Here is a 22,817-nt window from a genome sequence, read left to right on the forward strand (position 1 = left end):
CTTGAAATCCATCAGGACCTGGGAAGCTATCAGCCAACAGCTCCAATAATTTACTATGACCTTGATTTGCCTGAGTTCCTCCTTTGCTTCCATTTCCTGATTTATTGCTGCTTCTGGAATTGTACCTCTAATCCTCAAGAGTAGAGGTGGGGGAGCGGGGTTGTGTGTTGGGGGAGTGACCTGCCAATTTGCATGTGGCTCGTGTACTCATGCAGATTATATCACTTGAGGTTCTGCCTAGCTCCATATACAGGCTATACACAACCACTTTCTTTTTCCAGCCTGTATGATTGGTACCTACATTGACCATGCTAACTGGTATCTCCCCTCTCCAACTCCATGTTCCTCTCCAGCCCTGAGTGGACATCCCAAACATTATTACTGGGCAGGCAGCACAGCGAACTGAAAAGCAAGAGGGATAACGTGTAAGCCAGCCAAGATAACTGTTCCTTTTGAGTTTAATATTTTAAACACAGCTCCAGTAATAAGTGCAAGCCCAGGAAGAAAAGATTGAAGACTGAACCCAAAACTTTCACAGTCTGGGTTAAATTAGTTGAATGGCAGAGAGGGCTTGTGATGCAGGTGGTAATGTACATACCTCTGGTTCAGAAGCTTCAGGAACAAGTCCCACTTCAGGACTTGATGATCAAAGGGAGGTATATCATGATATGTGTAAATGGGTGGATGATCAGTTCGTAAACTCTTCTGACATGCCAATGGCAAGAATGGGAGATAAGTCGCTCTTCCTCCAGGCGCCATGTTGCCATGGTCTGGCAATGGAGGAGGCCAAGGACCTGCATGTCCTTGGTGGAGTGGGAGGGGGAGTTAAAGTGTTCAGCGGGGCGGTTGGGTTGGTTGGTGCGGGTGTCCCAGAGGTGTTCTCTGAAACGTTCCGCAAGTAGGCGGCCTGTCTCCCCAATGTATAGGAGGCCACATCGGGTGCAGCGGATGCAGTAATTGATGTGTGTGGAGGTGCAGGTGAATTTCTGATGGACATTGAAGGATCCCTTGGGGCCTTGGAGGGAAGTAAGGGGGGTGGTGTGGGCACAAGTTTTGCATTTTTTGCAGTTGCAGGGGAAGGTGCCGGGAGTGGAGGTTGGGTTGGTGGGGCATGTGGATCTGATAAGGGAGGGAGTGGTCTTTCCGGAATGCTGATAGGGGTGGGGAGGGAAATATATCCTTGGTGGTGGGGTCTGTTTGGAGGTGGCGGAAATGACGAAGGATGATCCAATGTACCTGGAGGTTGGTGGGGTGGTAGGTGAGGACTAGTGGGGTTCTGTCCTGGTGGCGATTGGAGGGGTGGGGTTCAAGGGTGGAGGAGGAACCCTCCAACCACAAGGGATGAATGCAGATTTCTCCAGCTTCCTCATTTCCCCTCCCCCCACCTTTTTCTCAGTCTCAACCCTCAGACTCAGCACTGCCTTCTTGACCTGCAATCTTCTTCCCAACCTCTCCGCCCCCACCCCTTCTCCGGCCTATCACCCTCACCTTAACCTCCTTCCACCTATCGCATTCCCAACTCCCCTCCTCCATGTCCCTCCTCCCTACCTTTTATCTTAGCCTGCTTGGCACACCCTTGGGCAGCACGGTGGCACAGTGGTTAGCACTGCTGCCTCACAGCGCCAGAGACCCGGGTTCAATTCCCGCCTCAGGCAACTGACTGTGTGGAGTTTGCACGTTCTCTCTGTGTCTGCGTGGATTTTCTCCGGGTGCTCCGGTTTCCTCCCACAGTCCAAAGATGTGCAGGTCAGGTGAATTGGCCATGCTAAATTGCCCGTAGTGTTAGGTAAGGGGTAAATGTAGGGGTATGGGTGGGTTGCGCTTCGGCGGGCCAGTGTGGACTTGTTGGGACGAAGGACCTGTTTCCACGCTGTAATGTAATGTAATCTAATCTAATCTAAAACCCTCCTCATTCCTGAAGAAGGTCTTATGCCTGAAACGTCGATTCTCCTGTTCCCTGGATGCTGCCTGACCTGCTGCGCTTTTCCAGCACCACATTTTTAAGCTCTGATCCCCAAGAATGGGAGAGCCTGACATCAGCGATAAGGAAATTGTTGGGGAGGATACTGAGGGACAGGAGCGACCAACATTTGGATAGTCGAGGTCTAATTAGGGATAGTCAACATGGATTTGTGCGTGAGAGGTCATGTCTGACAAATCATTTAGAGGTTTTCAAAGAGGATAGTTGAGAGTACAGCAGTGGATGTTGTCTGTATGGACTTTAGTAAGGCCTTTGGCAAGGAGCCACACTGCATGCTAGTTATAAAGGTTAGCTCACATGGGATCCAGGGAGAGCTAGCTAATTAGATTAGGGAGCAGAGGATGATGGTCGAACGTTGTTTCTCAGACTGGAGGCCTGTGACTCGTGTCGTGCCCCAAGGGTCAGTGCTGGGAGGTTTGTTATTTGTTCGTCACGTTAATGATCTGGATGTGAATGTACAAGGCATGATTAGTAAGTTTGCGGACGACACAAAATTAGGAGGTATCGTTGATAGCACGGAAGATTATCAAAAATTACAGAGAGATCTTGATCAGATGGGGAAGTGGGCTGAAGATTTGCAAATGCAATTCAATACAGACAGGTGTGAGGTATTGTACTTTGGAAAGTCAAACCAAGGTAGGACTTCTACAGTAAATGGTAAGGTCCTGAGGAGTGTTGTGGAACAAAGGAGTACAAGTACATAATTCTTTGAAAGTGGCATCACAGGTAGACAGGGTGGTGAAGAAGGCATTTAGCATGCTGGCCTTTATTGGTTGAGGCACTGACATAGGAATTGGGGCATTATGTTACAACTGTGGTGAGGCCGCACTTGTAATATTTGTACAGTTTTGGTCACCCTGTTATAGGAAAGACATAGTTAAAGTGGAAAGAGTACAAAGAAGATTTACAAGCATGTTGCCAGGACTAGAGTCGAAAAGTGTAGCACTGGAAAAGCATAGCAAGTCATGCAGCATCCGAAGAGCAGGAGAGTCAATGTTTCGGGCATTACTTGACCTGTTGTACCTGTCCATCTTCCTTCCCACGTATCCATTCCACCCTCCCCACTGACTTAGCACAATTACCTAGGCGAAAGTGGGTATTGCAGATGCTCGAGATTAGAGTCAAGATTAGAGTGGTGCTGGAAAAACACAGCAGGTCAGGCAGCATCCGAGGAACAGGAAACTCAACATTTCGGGCAAAGGCCTTTCATCAGGAATATCATAATTATGCCCCACCTTCATCTACCTATTGCCTTCCCAGCTACCTTCCCTGCCCCCAGCCTCACCCCCACCCCCACCCCCTATTCATCTTTCAGCCCCCCTTCCCCACCACATTCTTGATTATGGGCTTATGCCCGAAGAGTTGACTCTCCTGCTGCTCGGATGCTGCCTGACCTGCTGTGCTTTTCCAGTGCCACACGTTTTGCTTCCCTATTGCAAGGACTAGTAGGCATGAGTTATAGGGAGAGGTTGGCCAGGATAGAACTTTATTCCTTGGACCATAGGAAAATGAGGGGTGACCTTATTGAGGTGTATAAAATCATGAAGGGCATGGATAGTATGAATGCAGATGATCTTTTTCCAAGGGATAGGGAATTAAAAACTAGAAGGCATTGGTTTAAGGTGAGAGGGGAAAGATTTAAGAAGGACCTGAGGGGCAACTTCTTCACACAGAGAATGGTGTGTATATGGAATGGACTGCCAGAGAAAGTAGTTAAGGCAGGTACAATAGCAACATTTACAAAACATTTGGATGGGTACATGGATGGGAAGGGTTTAGAGGGATATGGACCACATGCAGGCAATTGGAACTAGCTGAGTGGTCAGCATGACTAATTTGGGCTGAAGGGCCTGTTTCCATGTTCTATGACTCCTGGTTAGGTGGTATCTTGGGGTAACTGCAGCACAAGAGCTTCCTCATGTTGAAAGACTCTTGGTTCTTGCAAGGAACAAGGGTTATCCTCGTTCCGAGGTTCGATCTCACACACACACACACACACACACACACACACACACACACACACACACACACACACACACACACACACACACACACACTCCAGAAATGCAAGTATGCGGACACCCCAAAGGAGGAAACCAAAAGTAGGACACTCAGCCCATCAGTTCTGTTCCACCACTCAATGAAATCATCCTGATCATCTGATAATCCTCAACTCCACTTTCTTGTCTTTTCCCCATAGACTTTGATTCTCTTCTTGATTAAGAATCTCCATCTCAGCCTTGAATGAGGTTGGGGATACGGTGAGCACTAAGTAATGTGCAAGAATACAGTGGAGTGTCTCAGTCTCCAGGCCAAATCACTTGGCAACAGTCAGCACAAAAATAAAACTTTGTCGGGTCATGTTGTATTGTGCTCTTCAAAGTGTTTTTTAACATAGTGTGTTGTATAATTGTGTCATTCTCAGTTGCAGGAACGCAGCCACCTTCTTCCATGGCTCCAACCATATTAATATCACAAAACAAAAAATCTATCATGACGGTGGGAAGTTCTGGTGGGAGTATGATTATCAGTGCAATTGCACAGGTAAGTGTATAGTGTGATGAATTAAGCAAGATTCGTTTTTGCAGCAGGCGTATGAACAAAGGAAACCAGAAGACATTCCCCAAGCATTTAGTAGGATTATGATTGAAATTCAGTAATATTAATAAATGAAGGTAAAATAGAATAAAGCAAACTATTTACAAGAAACGCTGAAAATGTGTTGCTGGAAAAGCGCAGCAGGTCAGGCAGCATCCAAGGAACAGGAGAATCGACGTTTCGGGCATAAGCCCTTCTTCAGGACGCACATTTACAAGCAACGCACATTTAAATATTTTAAAATGCATGGTAAAAATATAATCTCCTTAATCCCAAAGCCACCCCTTTACAGTAGCCACAACAGAGAGAATTCCCTTCTCTATCACCCCGAAGGGTTTAACTTACTTGGTTGCAACCTGCAGTATTGAGAAACACCAGGCTTTTCTGGAGCCTTCATGCAACTAAGCTTAAATGTTCTCAGCTTCAAATAACCCTTTCAGGTTTTTAACCAAACGCTTCTCATCCGCTACTTTTACTCAATGCCTCATGCACAGATAATCTATTTCTCAAATAAATTTCAACGTTCCCTTTCTTACAGGTCCATCTTTAGCCAAACGTCTGTAGAACCACTCAAATTGAAAGTAAAAAAAGTTAATGGATGCTTCTGCCTATCAAAACAGAAAGAAACCAATCCCTGACCATCTCAACTACAGCCTCATGCATAACTGTTTACCTTGTTCATAGAACATACAACAGTACAGCACAGTTCAGGCCCTTCGGCCCTCGATGTTGTGCCAACCTTTTATCCTATTCTAAGGTCAAACTAACCTTCATTCCCTTCATATTAGTATAATCCATGTGCCTATCCAAGAGTTGCTTAAATATCCCTAATGTATCTGACTCTACTGCCACTACTGGCAGTGCATTCCATGCACCCACCACTCTCTGTGTAAAGAACTGACCTCTGACATCCTGCCTAAACCTTAAAATAATGCTCCCTAGTGATAACAATTTCTGCCCTGGGAAAAAACTCTCTGACTATCCACTTTATCTATGCCTCTCATCATCTTGTACACCTCTATCGAGTCACCTCTCATCCTTCTTCGCTCCAATGAGAAAAGCCCCAGCTCCCTGAATCTTTCTTCCTAAGACATGCCCTCCAGTCCAGGCAGCATCCTGGTAAATCTCCTCTGCATCCTCTCTGAAGCATGCACATCTTTCCTATAATGAGGCGATCAGAACTGAACACTATTCCAAGTGCGGTCTAACCAGGGCTTTATACAGCTGCAGCATAACCCTGCGGCTCTTAAACTCAATCCCCCTGCTAATGAAAACCAACACACCATACACCTTCTTACCAACCGTCTCAACTTGGGTGGCAACTTTGAGAGATCTATGGACATGGAATCCAAGATCCCTCTGTTCCTTCACACTGCCAATAATCCTGCCTTTAACCCTGTATTGTGCATTCAAATTCGACCTTCCAAAATGAATCACTTCAGACTTTTCCAGGTTGAACTCCATCAGTCACTTATCCGCCCAGCTCTGCATCCTGTCAATGTCCTGTTACAACCTACAACAGTCCACCACGCTATCCACCAGTCCGCCAATCTTTGTGTCATTGTCAAACTTACTAATCCACCCTTCCATTTCCTCATCCAAGTCATTTATAAAAATCACAAACAGCAGAGGTCCCAGAACAGGTCCCTGCGGAACACTACTGGTCACTGAGCTCTGGGCTGAATACTTTCCATCTACAACCACCCTCTGTCTTCTATGGGCCAGCCATTCTCTATCTAGACAGACAGGTTTCCCTGTATCCCATGCCTCCTTACTTTCTGAGTGAGCCTACCATGGGGAACCTTATCAAACGCCTGGCTAAAATCTATGTACACCATATCCACTGCTCTACCTTCATTAACGTGTTTTGTCACATCCTCAAAAAATTCAATAAAGGCTTGTAAGGCATGACCTGCCCCTCACAAAGCCATGCTGACTATCTCTAATCAAACTATGGTTTTCCAAGTAATCATAAATCCTGTCTCTTAGAAGCCTCTCCAATAATTTGCCCACCACAGACGTAAGACTGACTGGTCTGTAATTCCCAGAATTACCCCTGTCCCTTTCTTGAACAAGGGAGTAACATTTGCCACCCTCCAATCATCTGGAATTACTCCAGTGGACAGTGAGGATGCAAAGATCATCGCCAAAGGCCCAGCAATCTCTCCCCTTGCTTCCTGTCATAACTTAGGGTATATCCCAAGGTTGTTGACTGGAAACATTCTCGCAGTGTAAACAAAAACCCATTATTCCCTGAAATTTTTTCTGTCACATATTGTTTGCAAACACTTAAAACACACGCCACTAGGTCAAACATCAAAATATAAGCTCAAAATAAGTGATATTAAATATATATAAGTTATACACCTGACACCACAAGTGAGTGTTTGGGAACTATGGGTATCCAAGGGTATCTGGGTGTGCTTGTCCAAGAATCACTAAAAGCCAGCATACACATGCAGCAAGCAAGTAGAAAGGCAAACAGTACTTTGACATTGATTTCAAAGAGATTTGAGTTCAAAAGTTAAGATTTTATAAGGCCTGTATGCCCTACAGTTTTGAAGAATAAGAGGTGATCTCATTGAACCATATAGAACTTCTACAGAAATGACAGAGTAGACAAAGATAGGATGTTTCCTCTAGAACGATGACACAGTGGCTCAGTGGTTAGCACTGCTGCCTCATAGTGCCAGGGACCTGGGTTCATGTCCAGTATTGGGCGACTGTCTGTGGGGAGTTTGCACATTCTCCCTGTGTCTGCGTAGGTTTCCTCCCACCGTCCGAAGATGTGTAGGTTAGGTGGATTGGCCATGCTAAATTGTCCATAGTGTTCAAGGATGTGTAGGTTTGGAGCATTAGTCAGGGGTAAATGTTGGGGAATGGGTCTGGGTGGGTTACTCTTCGGACGGTCAGCGTGGACTTGTTGGGCTGAAGGGTCTGTTTCCACACTGTAGGGATTCTATAATGAACCAAGGGACACAGTGTCAGCCATTTAAGATGGAGCTGAGGAAGAATGTCTTCTCTCAGAGGATGGTGAATCTTTGGAATTCTGCACCGCAGAGGGCTGTGGAAGCTCAATCACTGAGCAGTTTCAAAACAGAAATTGATAGGTTTCTGGACACTGGTGACATTAAGGGACATGAAGATTGTGCAGGGAAATGGTATTGTGAAGATCATTGGCAGTGTTGTTGAACAGAGAGCAGGTTGGATGGGCTGAATGGCCAACACCTGGTAAAATTGATGCTGTCTTTACCTATATGGCAAAATACTGAATAATATGTGAGCTTACTTTAGGAGATCTCTGTGAACTATATTATATAATAATAAATGTATATTCAACCTTGTTAAGAACGTCAGTGATGGAACAGTTTACAATCAACAACATTAACATTTGAAAATTCGTGTTTTAAAAACATGTCTGGCATCGTGCAATTATTTGTTGATTTCCATCTTTTTCTTTGGAGTATGCAGGGATGCTTCCGTGCGATTTGAGCAAGTTGAGTGAGTGAGCAATTACATCAGGGACGAAGTATAATGTGGATAAATGTGAGATTATCCATTTTGGTAATATACACAGGAAGGCAGGTTATTATCTGAAAGGTGACAGTTTGGGAAAAGGGGAGGTGCAACAAGACCTGAGTGTCCTTGTACACCAGTCACTGAAAGTAAACATACAGGTTTGGCAGCTGGTGAAGAAGGCAAATGATATGTTGGTCTTCTTAGCAAGAGGATTCAAGTTATGGGAGCAGGGATATTTTGCTGCGGTTTTGCAGGGCCTTAGTGAGACCAAGAGTCTGGAGTATTGTGTGCTGTTCTGGTGTCATTATCTGAGGAAGGATGTTCTGGCTAAGGAAGAAGTGCAACAAAGGTTTACCAGTCTGATTCCTGGGATGGCGGGACCGATACATGAAGAGAGACTGGATCAGTTATGTCCATACTCACTGGAGTTTGGAAGAATGGGGGACCGTCTAATAGAAACCTATAAAATTCTAAGAGTACTAGTTAGGTAAATGAAGGAAAGATTTTCCTGATGATCGGGATTCCAGAATCAAGGATCATGGTTTAAGAATACAGAAGAGGCCATTTAGGACTGAAGTGAAGAGAAATTTCTTCATCCAGAGAGAAGCGAGCTTGTGGAATTCTCGAGGCGAAAGTGAGGACTGCAGATGCTGGAGATCAGAGCCAAGATTAGAGTGGTGCTGGAAAAACACAGCAGGTCAGGCAGCACCCGAGGAGCAGATGCTGCCTGACCTGCTGTGCTTTTCCAGCACCACTCTAATCTTGTGGAATCCTCTGCTATAGTAAGTGGTTGAGGCTAAACAATGAATGTTTTCAAGAAAGAGTTAGATCTAGCCTTTAGGGTTAACGGAATGAAAAAGCATCAAGAGAAGGTGGAAACAGATCAACCATGATCTTTATTGAATGGGGGAGCAGGATAGAAGGACCAAAAGGCCTATTCCTGCTTCTATTATCTATGTTTCTATTTTACACTTTGGGCCTTTACTGAGGCATCGCAATTGTAAATCTAGACCATTGGTTCCACCAAGCCCTGAAATACCATCTTTCACTCTGCGCATATGAAAGCTGTGGTCAGATATTTCCCTTCAGTTAGGAAATCAGGCTATTCCCTGACATTGTGGTCCTGGTTTTTATAAGTCAATTCACTCATCTGGTATTTTAGTCTCCGGGTGTTGGGGCAGAAGTCCCATGCTGACCCAGTGTTGCCATGGAGGTAGGCACACAGGGAGGGTGGCACCTTAGAATGTTGTCTCTATTTACCGGGTCTTCATTCCAATTCAATTCCTTGTAGTTGGGCCCATAGCTCTGCCATTTCACACCGTCAGTGTTCCTCATCGACCCCTCCCCCCACCCCATGTATTCTCATATCTTTCATGTCCTTTCATTTCTCTTCCATCACCCCTCCGGCCTCCAAGGCACCTTCCGTGTCTCCCATGCACCACCTGATTGTCATCGAGAAAGCAACAGGAAACTATAGGCTGCATCCAGAACCAGAGAACTTTCACAAGGAGGTAGGGAGCCTCCAGTTCCTTGCTGCTTTCTCAATGGCAATACTTTAATCGCTCAGAGGAAACTTACCAAATAATCAGTGTCCATTAACGCCTGTTGTACAAATTTTTGTGTTAGCTTGAAATTTGGCAGTTTTTGTGTTTGTCCTGATGACAACAACACAATAATAAATATTTCTTTTCAACAGCAAAAATAACAAATTCCATTCACAATTGCAAGTCATTGTTGTTGACTGAGTGGGCAGTAATTTAGAAAGACTGTGATTAAGGCTTCACAGTGCAAAAAAGATGTGAAGAGCTTAATCTTTGCCTTACCATCCTGTCTTCAGAATCAGTTTGTCAACCACCAATTAAAACTCGAATGATAACCTCTTTGTGTCAGTGCATACAGCAGCACAGTATCTGCTATCTGAATGGCTGTAATTCCAACACCAAAGCAAGAACTTGCTTTTCACTACTCCCAAAATGTTTTACAATGCCAACGAAGCACTTCTTGTAGTTGATTATATGAAATGCAGCATCAACGACCCACTGCCATATTCTCTTAATTTACTTTTTTGTCTTCTTCTGTCAAAACATATGGGTCTGCCCAGAAAAGGTGCAAAACAATCTCAATTTCAAATACTCCTGCAGCAAAGCTTAATGTGTATTAACCTCGCTCCTTTAATAAGCAACCAACAGATCTGGCAGCCTCCATGGAGAGAGAAACACAGTAAACACTTCAAATTCTTTGACACTGCTTCAGAACCTACCTTACTAACCTCTCTCATGTCAGTGTCGGTTGAAATGGATGATCCCTTGTCATTGACCCCCAGCTGGAGGAAAAGGAAACCACTTCAGCTGCATTGGAAATATCTACCCTCAGCATCAAGAAGGTTGATTGCAGTAGAGATGATAGTGTTCCACCTAACGTTTTCAGTTAGTGTTGCTGCCTTTGTCTCTTCCTCTGCGTACAGTGTGTTTGCTGAGTTGAAGTGGACTTCTCTCTTCTTGGCTTCCAGATCATTATGAACAAGTTATGGTTTGGACTCAACATGACAAAAGCAATTGAGAAAGAAAGATTATATGTGAATTCACGTAATGACTTACAGTTTGAAAAACAATTTGATAAGGTAAGCTCCAAGTATAAAAGATTATATTGTATGTCTAAGATTTACAACTTGGAACCATAAACATTGCCAATTAAAGATGAAGACATAAATCAATTGCTTATCTTTAGCATTATGAAGGGACATGACCGAGAAATGTGACTTCATTTCCAGATCTACTCCCTTGGGTAAAAGGCACCACCCTATAGCTTCCATACTTGCACTTCTTTTAAAGCTTGCCCAGCCCTGGATTTATCCCTCAGGTGGCTTCTCCACGAGTTTCCTTCAGTCACCATTTATGTGGTATTTTGATGCTAACCATTTCATCTGTGTGACCTTCAGCTTTCCAAGATGAAAGAGAGTACCTACACATCTGCAGTGGTATACTGTAATGTGGATAGCATTAGATTTTTGCAACAAGCTATGAAATAATTCTACAAATCTGGCAATATATAACACATGAAAATAAAACTATAAATCTTGTCTGACTGTTATAAAAACCAAAGTGCTTCCCTAATGTCCTTTAGAAAGAGTCTGGATGTTGTACCCAATGTAGTGTGCCTGTCGCTCTGTGTCAGACTACACCATTCACTCATCTAGTCTTCTCAAGTAGTGTAACAAGATATTCAGTTAGATAAACAAAAAAACCTGATCCTTGCAGTGTGGTGGTAGAAGTTTCACAGGTGGATTAAATAATAAATTCCAATGAGTACACACCAAACCTACTCAACCTTTCCTCTGGGATCAGCCCATTGAACCTTCTCCAGACTGCCTCCAAATATCTTTCCAAAGATAAGCGATCTAAAACTAATTGCCATTTTCAAGCTGTAGTCTGAATGTTGTACTGTTTTGTTTTCTCTATTTCTATACTCCATTTTCTTTAGAATGAAGGCGAACATTCTATTTGACGTCCACAATACCCAGTAAATTTGGATGCGAGCGTTTTGTGATTCATCCGCAAGGATTACCAGACCTCTCTGTGCTGTAGCTTTCTATAGTCTTTCCTAGTAAATGATTTTCAGCTTTTCCATTCTTGGCCAAAGTGCAAAACCTCACATTTTCCCACATTATATTCCATCTGCATGTGTTTGCCCATTTACTTAAACTGTCTCTATTCCTGTGCAGACTCTGTGTCATCCTCAGCACTTGCGCTCCCAACTATTTTAGTGTCATCTGCAAACTTGGCTAAATGAAAGTATATTCACTTTCCTTAATCAAGTCATTATTATGCACTGTAAATATATTTTTATGGCACAAATAGATTCTTTATGATCAAGGGAATGAAACATTATCAGGGACATGCAGGCATGGAGAGTCGAGGTTAAAATTAGATGAGCCATGATCTTATCGAATGGTAGAGCATGGTGAAGAGCTGAGTGGTGCACTCTTGTTCCTTCTTCATTTATTTCGTAGTCTCAGCACCAACCGCTGTGGCACACCACTAGTTGGTATCCTCAAAATTCCCCCTTTTCCCAACACTCTATCTTCTATTGGTTAGCCAACCCTCTACCGATCCTATTATACTACTTTCAACACCATGGGCTCTTATTAAGTTGCTCAATGATACCTTAGAAAATGAAATTCGAATATATAATATTGACTGCTTTCCCTTTATCTATCCTGCTTGTTACCACCTCAAAGAATTCGAGTGAATTTGTCAGGCATGGTTTCCTCTTCATGAAGCCAGGCTGATTCTGCTTGATTATATGATGTATTTCTGAATGCTCTGCTATAGTAAACTCTCACAATTTCCCAATAACATATGTTTAGCAAGCTGGTGTATAGTTACCTTTTTTTTGTCTCCTTCCATTTTTAAATAAAGACGTTAGATTGAAAGTTTTCCAATCCTCTGGATACTTGGACCATTCCTACCAGTTCATTTACTATCTCTGTGACTACTTCCTTTAATATCCCAGGATGCATCTCAGGTTAGCCCCATTAGTTTTCCTAGTACCAGTTCTCCAGTGATAATTATTGTATTTATTTCCTCTCCTCCTTTTGCTCCTTGATTACTATGGAATGCTGTTAGTGTGTTCTAATGTGAAGACTGATTCAGTGCATGTATTCAACTCCTCTGCCATTTCCTCAGTCTTGCTGGATACGCTCATGTTAGTTTCTTTCTTCCTTTTGCTATATTTAAAGAAGATCTTGTCTGCCTCTTTTTATATTACTTGAATGTTTACCTTCAAAGTTTATCTTCTTTTTGGTCATCTTTCAGTTAATTTTTAGATCTTTCACAATCCTCTGGTTTACTACTAATCCCGGCCAGATCATATGTTTTTGATTTCAATATGATGCTACATTGACCTTCGCTGGTTAACAATGGTTGGCTTATGGTCTTCTTCCTCTCTGCGATAAATTTGCTGTTGAGACATGACAATTATGTTAAATGTCTGTCCCCCACTGTTCCTCTCCCATCTTTGCTGCTAAACTGCTCTCCCCAATTCATTCCAGCCAGCCCGCCCTCTAAAATTGAATGCTAAATTGTACCATGTTAAGGTCAGTGTGTTTCCTAGGGGATCTTTTACTCTGACATCACTTATTTAACCTTTCTCAATATACATCATCAGATTCAAAATAACCTAATCCTTGATTGTATCCACAATGCATTGTTGCAGAAAATTGTCCTGACACACTGTATGAATTCTTCATCCTGGTTACCTCTGCCAGTCCGAAAATGCCAATCTAATTAAGATTAAACTCTTTATTACATGCCATCATAATCTGCTCATTTACTCTACTGTTAGGTAGACTTATAGATGACTCCTACCAGTGTCTTCTTTCCCTTTTTTATTTCTTGTCACCATCCATACGGATTCTACACGTTTTGATTCAAAATCATTTCTTGTTATCATATTTGTTTCATCCCGTACGAACAATGCTGCCCACCACCCTTAGCATTCTGCCTGGCCTCTCTAAAAGTCAAAAACTCCAGATTACTTTGTTCCTAGCTCTGATCTCCTTTTAACGATTTCTATGTAATGGCTGTAAGATCATACCCATTAATCTGTATTTGTGCCGTTAACTCATTAGACTTACATGTGCGCGCGTGACACACATATAAATCTATGGGGTGAATTTGCATTTGCAGAATTATATTTGCAGACCCATTTTATTTTGCTCCAAAGGTGCACAATCTGCAGGCAGTCAATCCATGTAACATTTTGTAAATTCCACTTTGGAAATAAACTCAAGACTGGGATACAGACAGACTTTAACCTCATGCTGTTAATGCATTGTCTGAGCTGAGATGTCACCTTTTTTTAATAAAACCTTAAGTTATCTCGAGAAAGTGATTTAAAAGAAGTTCTAGGATTTACACATTAATGAACTGTTACCTGCAGCCCATTCTAAAAGATTAAAGACTTCACAGCAATCTAAGTTTGCTCAATACATTATTTCAATTGCATGACACTGCGATCATTTGCTATAATTTCTGTGTCTTATGACCCCATTCTACATCTACATGATGAAGGAGCAGTGCTCCAAAAGCTAGTGCTTCCAAATAAACCTGTTGGACTATAACTGGTGTTGTGTGATTTTTAACTTTGTCCGCCCCAGTCCAACACTGGCACCTCTACCTCATACATATAACAGTTCAAAAAATCTTAATGCATGCATGAAAATAAAGTTTCAGCTTGTTTCCCAATGCCATCCTTTGTCCCCAGAGAAATATCCCAGCTTTTAAAATTTTTATTTAATTGACGTTTTAAAGTTTCTTTTCCTTAGGACCACGGAAACATTCAGTTTTAAACAATTCCTTTCCCAGTTTGATGGCATGAACTCTCACAATTCTGATGGCCTATACTTTCTCAGCTCTGACAACTTGAGGATTTTTATCCAAACTCTCCCAGTTTGAAAGCTGCACAGAATGGAAGCTACTCCAGCTGAGGTGGCTGCTTCCTCTGAACTGAACTGGGGGAAATCCTTGGCTCTCCAGTGAGGAGAAACCGCTTTTTTCTTCTGAATTGAACTCTGGATTCGTCTGAAAGAACTTTGAGCCTCCTGTTCTGTAGTTGAAACAAAACAAATTGCTTTACTGTCGAATCATAAAGCTGTACAATGTGGAAACAGACCTTCGATCTAACTTATCCTTCGATCTAACTTATCCGTGTTGCCCAGATATTCTACATGAATGTAGTCCCACCTGCCAGCACCCGGCCCATACCCCTCCAAACCCTTCCTATTCATATACCCATCCAGATGCCTTCTAAATTGTACCAGCCTCCACCATTTCCTCTGGCAGCTCATTCCATACACGTACCACTCTCTGCGTAAAGAAGGTTGCCACATAGATCTCTTTTCAATCTTTCCCATCTCACCTTAAACCTATGCCCTCTAGTTTTAGGCTCACCTGTATATGCCCCTCATGATTTCTATAAGGTCACCCCTCATCCGTGACTCTGAAGGGAAAATAGCCCCAGCCTCTCCCTGTTGCTCAAACCCACCAACCCCGGCAACATCCTTGTCAACCTTTTCAGAGCCCTTTCATTTTTCCGATAGCAGAGAGACCAGTATTCCAAAAGTGGCCTAACCAATGTCCTGTCAAGGCACGCCATGACCTCACAACTCATATCTCAATGCACCGACCAATAAAGGCAAATGCCTTCTTCACTACCCCGGCTACCTGCGACTCCGCTTTCAAGAAACTATGAACCCACATCCCAACATCTCTTTATTCAGCAACACTCACCAGGACCTTACCATTAAATGTATGAGTCCTGCCTTGATTTTGCGCTACAGAATGCGGCACCTCACATTTATCTAATTTAAAATCTATCTGCCACTCCTCAGCCCATTAGCCCATCTGATCAAGGCCCTGTTGTATTCTGAGGTAACTTTCTTTGCACCTGGATGGGTGTTATAATAGGAAGGGTTTAGAGGGATATAGACCAAAATGCTGGCAAACGGGAATAGAATAATGTAAAATATTTGGTTGGCATGGATGTGTTGGACCAAAGGATCCATTTCTACGCTGTACATGTTTATCGCTCTATATTAAAGCACTATATCACCAAGTTTGGTGCCATCTGCAAACTTACTAACCATACCTCCTATATTCACATTCAAATCATTTATATAATGTGCTTACTTTGACAGTAACAAACCCAAGAGTGTAAGCATTCAACCATTAACTCTAGAGGGGTCTGTTAGGCACTTGGCTGAAGTCATATGCCTTTTTAGATTTATTTAGATCACTATTACAAATTGACTTTCTGATCTTTGTAAAAACAAACCTTTCCAGAACTAATTAAAATCTATCTGCCTTTATTTTAAAATCCAAATTCTAAACATGATAATGGATATATTTCACTGTCCAAAATAAATTAGATGAAACATGATTTGGAGATGCCGGTGTTGGACTGGGGTGTACAAAGTTAAAAATCACACAACACCAGGTTATAGTCCAACAGGTTTAATTGTTCCGAAAGCTAGTGTGCTTCCAATTAAACCTGTTGGACTATAACCTGGAAGCACACTTGCTTTCGGAGCGACGCTCCTTCACCACCTGTTGGACTATAACCTGGTGTTGTGTGATTTTTAACTTTAAATGAAACAGACCTGCACCAAAAAAGTCTGATCTGTGCACACAGATTCCAAACAGCAGGAATACCAAAGTTTGGGGTTTCAATGGAGACATTTTAATGTGAACCGCACATGCATTAACCTAGGACTGTCCCAAAACCTGCTCCTTCAAATTTTGAAAATGATATAATCGATGGCCAGACTTGTAATTTTGGGGAGACATTTCACAATCAACATGATGGATAGGGTCTTGGCCTTGGAGTCAAGTTCGTCTTAGACTCAGAATAGAGGATGTGCAACCACCCCCTTCCCCACCCCTAAGGGCTGTAGATTGTCCCTCATAATGACAGTCCTACTGCATTTTAAATCCCCATCCTCACAACCATGTTATTTCCACACAATGTGAGTGAAATACATTCCTATGTCCCCCGTGTGTGCAGGTTTCCCAATATGCTAGGGATCCCTTTTGCCAAGAACAAATGATCCGAAAATAAGGCTTTTGCATTGTTATTTAAAATGTTTGTTTATTTTACTGGGCAGACTGTCATTGAAGCGTTGAAGGAGAAGAACCATGATGTCAGTGACTCTGCGATTAAGCTGCCATCTGTTATTCAAGGAATATTTAAAGATCAAGTCTGCATCGAAGCAGTGTCAGATGACAGGAAATTTGGAAAATCTGCTGGCTACTAGCACTACAGGTCTGGAGGTCACCCCAGATAAAGCTGAAGACTTCCGCTGACAACAAAGATGTAGTGTTTGACTTTCTATCCTAGCATCTGTGCCAGACAGTGTGGGAAAGCGAGACTGCATCTACCATTTGGTCAGTAAGATAAAATGTCAACTTGCTCAGAAACGTGCAACGTTGATCATCTGGTAACCAGAACGCCTAGTGAATCCTGAGCTTTTTGGACAATGAATTTGAAATGAACCAAGCTGAATTTTTAATTGAGCAGGAGAATCGACGTTTCGGGCATGAGAATTCCTGAAGAAGGTCTCATGCCCGAAACGTCGATTCTCCTGGTCCTTGGATGCTGCCTGACCTGCTGTGCTTTTCCAGCAACACATTTTCAGCTCTGATCTCCAGCATCTGCAGGCCTCACTTTCTCCTTGACTTTTTAATTGGTAAATTAGAAGGAAGTTGTTGAAAAAGATGGGACCAGGGTTGTTCTACATCACAAATCAGAGTGCAATGTAAGTTAGTCAGAGATTGACACTCAGTGGTGCAAGAGATAGTAACTTTGTGTATTACATATTTAGCTTTAAAGTAGTGCATATTAATAGGACCTGCTTCCTTTAACAATCCTAGTTACATATTAAAACCACAGTTGGAATGATGCATATTTTATTGGGAGGGAAAAGATTTGTCAATCTTAAAACAACCAAATCCATCTCGTAGCATTTTGCTGTTAAGTACATGCACTCAGTGTAAGGTAATTATGGGAACAACTGTAGGATAATACTGTGAAGCTCTGGATTAACACTGGAGTTACCCCTTAAACTGGAGCAGACTAACCTCTTGGGCTAGATTGAACCATGTGTCTGGACGCCAGGACTGCATTACGTTGTAGATTGTTAAGAGAGGTCGAAGCTGAGTTTACTATGTAACTGCAATAATGTTATCTCTCTAAAATCAGCAATTATTGGTGGGATTGGAATCCAGCTGAAGTGGTAAATTTGGATTTAACCAGTATGATCTGTGATAATCTAATGTCAATTAGTCTACTCTGATGCTTCGATTGATGAGTTTGTGTATGACTAATCTGTATGTCACAAAGGCTTTCTCATGGGTTAGATTTGAATGATCCAGCACTGGGTGTTTGGAATTGGTAGAGATGGGTTGGCCCAGTACAATGTAGTGAGGGCTGCCTACTGTCTGCATCCAACCTGTCTCCCAATGAAAGACCAGTTGAGTGCTCGGTCTTCCTCCTACCAATATTTTACCTGCCTGGCTCCACAGGAGTGGGCACCTCTACAGCTTTCATTGCCTACCTTTACTTAAGCAAGGAGACAAATGGAGCAGAGCCTACTTTTGAAGGCTGTAATGTACCTCAGAGGCAACTCTTATGGGTGATATCCATCCTCTTTAAACCTCCCCACCTTCCCCTCTCTAGGGCTGCCGATACACTGGAGTTATGGGACTCCCCAGCCTTCATTTGCTCCTCAGCTTCAGGCTGTGACCACTGCTGGGACTACAGAGCTGTCAACCACTGAGGATGATGGGTGGCTCTGCAAGACAGGAATCCATCCCGAGATTGAAATTTTTGTTCCTATCTGAGCCAATTAATACCCAACCAAACACAAAACACCTGCCGGGCTTTACCGGCTTTTTGGTGGGTGTGGCAGTGGGGGAACAGAATTCCTGACTGTCAGGGGCCTGAGGAATATAAAACTTTTTCTTTCCCTGATGTAGTCACTGTGGATGGGTCAATGCAACATTGAGTTTCAAATGTTGAAATCAGCGTTGTTCAGATTCAAACGCAAGCTGTAATTTTCTTTTTGCATGCCTATTATGGTAATGAGTTTTAAACTGGAATGAAATATTCCATTTGACAAATGCATTGGGCAGTCTATGATCAAAAACAGGATGGGGAATAAACTCTTTTGACATTGTCAGATCAGACCTGTCCCAAGACTAACCCTGCTTTCACTGAATAAGTGAAATATGGTTCATTTCCCACACCAGCTACCTTCCTACTTCCGTCAATGCCACTGCCAGTTAGACAAGTGGTTTTTGTGCAGAGAGCTCATACCCACTCGAAGTTAGTTGGAAACTAACCAAACTAAATGACATAGCACTTCAACAGGGAGAAAGTGAGGACTGCAGATGCTGGAGATCAGAGTCAAAAGGTGTGGTGCTGGAAAAGCGCAGCCAGTCAGGCAGCATCCGAGGAGCAGGAGAGTCAACGCTTTGAGTATAAGCTCTTCATTGAAACATCAACTCTCCTGCTCCTTGGATTCTGCCTGACCAGCTGTGCTTTTCCAGCACCACACTTTTTGACTCATAGCACTTTAACAGCAGACAGAGGCTTTCACTCCATTGAATGGGCTTCAGATTAGTTCCACAGGGCAGTGCAACATCGAGGGCTGAAGGACTGTAATGTTCTATGTTCTATGAAATTAGCCCTCAACTTTGATCAGATTACTTATTAAGTGTACTTTCTCTGCTGGGAAGCTGGGACTTGATGTGTGGATGGGGCAAATGTAGGGTTTCGACAATGGAGAATGTTCTGTGGAAGTAATCCTTCACAGGGCTCAGATCGTCAGTCACCTCTTTGAGATTTGTGTGGATTTGACACCCTCTAGTGGTCATACTATAAAATATCTCAAACATATAATGGTCTACATTATGGATATATCACGAAGTCACAGAATCCCTACAATGTGGAAGTAGGCCATTCTGTCTATCGGTTCCATACCAACTCTCCAAAGAGCCACCCAGACTCATCTCCCTACGTTGTCCCTGGAGCTCTGCATTTCCCAGGGCAAATTCACCGAGCCTGCACATGGGCAATGTCTCAAGGCCAATCCTCCAAACCTACACATCTTTGGACTTTGGAAGGAAACCCACACAAACATGGGGAGTATGTGCTGTCAATTTATTTTTTACCAAGCTGTTACTTAACTAGTTACTTAACTGGTACTTATAGAAGCTTGCATCCAGTGTGACCATTTCAGCCCATTTTCGTTCTTTTATTCTTTAAAGGCAATCACGGTCAAAACCTTTTTTGCCTCATAATTCCTTCATTTAACTCGAGTACCTTTTCAACTACCTTTTCCAGTTGGGCGTTTCAGATCTAGACATTTGAGTAAAAAGCTGATATCTCCTCTAAATGGTCTGCAGTGATTTAAACCTCTTCCCACCCCCATGACCCTGTTCAGCATTAATTCTGTAACTTGACACTGTTACACCAGTTACTCCTTCCTCAACAAGACACAGCAAGAACTTTACTGGAATGGCAAGATGCAGCTAATTATTTCGCATTTTCTACTTGGTTGTGGTTTAGGAGGACATTAGCTGCATACTTTATGGGGAAATACAGAATCGTTGACAGCAATTTCTCCATTCTACATCTAACTGCAAATGTCAGACCTGAGATGTTGCTGTCGCTTTCAGAGGTGTCAAATGTTGATTATTTTGTTGTCATTATGATTGCAAAATTGGGGCCAATGTGACTAGCCCACGGTATAAACTATAATGGTTCCAGTATTATCACCATATTCAAGCATGAAAATATTCTATTTGTACTGCAGAATGCTTGTATTTTATCATTTTCTTTCAGAAGGAGCTGCTAACACAAGTCTAAAACATTGCAGATGCGGAAAATCTGAAATAAAAACACAAAATGCTGGAAATATTCAACAGGTCCAGCAGCATTTGTGGAGACAGAAACAGAGTTAATGGTTCAGACCCAACAGAATCTGCCAAGTATTTTCACCAAAGAGTTGCTGGCTCCTGACGCGATTATCCTTTCAGTATAAAAAAGCGACTGGGTGAGATTTTCTAAAATCCAATGTTTCCCTTCTCGAATAAGCCAATTCATCTCAAACATTTCCACTGCTTTGCTTTAAAGGGAAAAACAATCAAAGCAGGACCACAGGGTGTTTTGTTTTACACAATAGGAACCTTGCACCTGACTTGAACATTAACAGTGCTCTGTTAGATAATTTTCTAACGATGATGGCAACAGCATCCAGCCTCCCACAGGGTCATTTGATTGTATGATTCTTCACACAGATCAAATGGATATTACACACTGTCTCATTAAGTGTCAAAATATATAGTTAAGTGCAATGATATGCTTACTAGAAGCAGAAACCGAAGATTCTGAACTATTTTGCGACAAAGGTTCAATGTGAGTTAAAAAAAGATTTTTTGTTACAGTTGAAGTGTTTGTTATTAATTTTCTCACACACACATTTCATTGCTTAGACTGTATAGACATTTACTATTCCTGTGATTTATTCAGTCTGAATTGTTACTGTGACTATCTAATCACCCAATACTGCTGTATCAGTGCTGCTTTTGTTATTGTTTAAGACCGGCCAGAGTGTTAATAGTTTTTTTTGTATATAATTCCAGTTTGGATGATGAACATTTGTATCTTATTTACATTCAATAAAGAATTTTATCTATAAATTTCTGTATTTTCTGCAAGTATTGAGTACTTCGTCACCACATGACATTAGTGAACTAGTAACTGATACATCAATATGTTCAATGAAATTTCTCTGTGGGTTAAACTCATTAGCAGTTTCCTGAAGGGCTTATGCCTGAAACGTCGATTCTCCTGCTCCTTGGATGCTGCCTGACCTGCGCTTTTCCAGCAACACATTTTCAGCTCTGATCTCCAGCATCTGCAGACCTCATTTTCTCCTCAAAGATTTAAACTCATTAGCAGCTGAGTGATTCACATTTGCATATTAAACTGACTTATTACAAATATTGCCCAGCACCATTTCAGTTTCTGGTATATTTATGACCTCATTTTGCAAAAACAAAAGTTGAAGTCTTTGGCTCTGTTAGTTGCACCTTTTTCTTGCACAGTGTTCAAATACTCACCAGGGATCGGAGTTTTAAAATTGCAATGGGGGCAGGCACAGGGGTTTGCACTGATATCCATCATGTTACCACCCCAGTTACTTTCCTTGAGGCTGATCACGAGAGGTGTTAGAGCAAAAGCAGGAGTTTGAGTCAAAAAAAAAATCCTTGCATTACAAAAAATTTATTTTCCTCCTTATTTTTCTCCACAGATTTTGCCAGGTCTGCTGAGTTTCTCCAGCAATTCATACAGTACAATATAAAACAATACAATACAATACAATACAATACAACACAGCATAGGAAAGGCTCTTTAGCCCACCAGGCTTGCACCTATTCCTTATCCTTATTTAGACTCGCTACTTATTGCCCATATGCAGTTTCTATCCCTCTGTGCGCCTCTCATTCATGTGTCTATCAAAATACACATAAGGTGACTGCTTCCACTACCTCTACTGGCACTGTGTTCCAGGCACTCGCCACCCTCTGTGTTAAAGATGTTCCCCCCACTTTTCCCCCAAACCTACTTCCTCTCACTTTGAAGCTGTGCCCTCTTGTAGTTGACCTGGGGAAAAAAATATCTGAATATATACATCCTATCTATGCCTCTCATAATTCTGTGGACCTCTAATCAGGTTGCCCCTCGACCTCTGTCTCTCCTACCTCTCCTCATAACTAAAACCCTCCAGACCAAGCAACAGCTTGGTAAAGCTTCACTGCAACCTCACCGAAACATCCACAACCTTCTTGTTGTGTGGCGACCAGAACTGCATGCAATATTCCAAATGCGGCCTAACTAAAATTTTATACGGCTGTAACATAACTTGCCAATTTTTATATTTGATGCCCCAGCCGATGAAGGCAAATGTGATGTCTTCTTGGCCACCTTATCCACCTGTGTTGCTACTCTTATGGATCTGTGGACCTATACACCCAGATCCCTCTGTATGTCAACCCTCCTAAAGGTTCTGCCATTTATTCTATTACTTGCACTTTGGAAGACCAAATCCAAGTGCGTCACCTTGCATTTGTCTGGATTACGCTCCAGTACCATTTTT

At 42.4% G+C, this 22,817-nt stretch overlaps 1 protein-coding gene across 2 annotated transcripts in view; it reads left to right on the plus strand.

Moving 5' to 3' along the window:
• Positions 1–21,357, plus strand: part of LOC122562431 (glutathione hydrolase 5 proenzyme-like) — a 121,761-nt gene extending 100,404 nt beyond the window's left edge. Inside the window, exons 10-12 of one of the 2 annotated variants that reach the window (XM_088000241.1) lie at positions 4,407–4,525; positions 10,608–10,718; positions 11,579–16,090. In XM_088000241.1, the coding sequence (XP_087856367.1) occupies positions 4,407–4,525; positions 10,608–10,718; positions 11,579–11,602 (254 nt within the window). In that variant the 3' untranslated portion in view covers positions 11,603–16,090. Of the gene's footprint in view, positions 1–4,406; positions 4,526–10,607; positions 10,719–11,578; positions 16,091–16,760 lie in introns of those variants that run through there. The other variant, XM_088000240.1, reaches the window with a different exon arrangement.
• The last annotated feature ends 1,460 nt before the right edge of the window (positions 21,358–22,817 follow it).

The sequence above is a fragment of the Chiloscyllium plagiosum genome, unplaced genomic scaffold, assembly GCF_037043375.1.
Source record: "Chiloscyllium plagiosum isolate Xiang-an unplaced genomic scaffold, Cpla_swu_hap1 HiC_scaffold_24, whole genome shotgun sequence".
Taxonomy (NCBI): Eukaryota; Metazoa; Chordata; class Chondrichthyes; order Orectolobiformes; family Hemiscylliidae; genus Chiloscyllium; species Chiloscyllium plagiosum.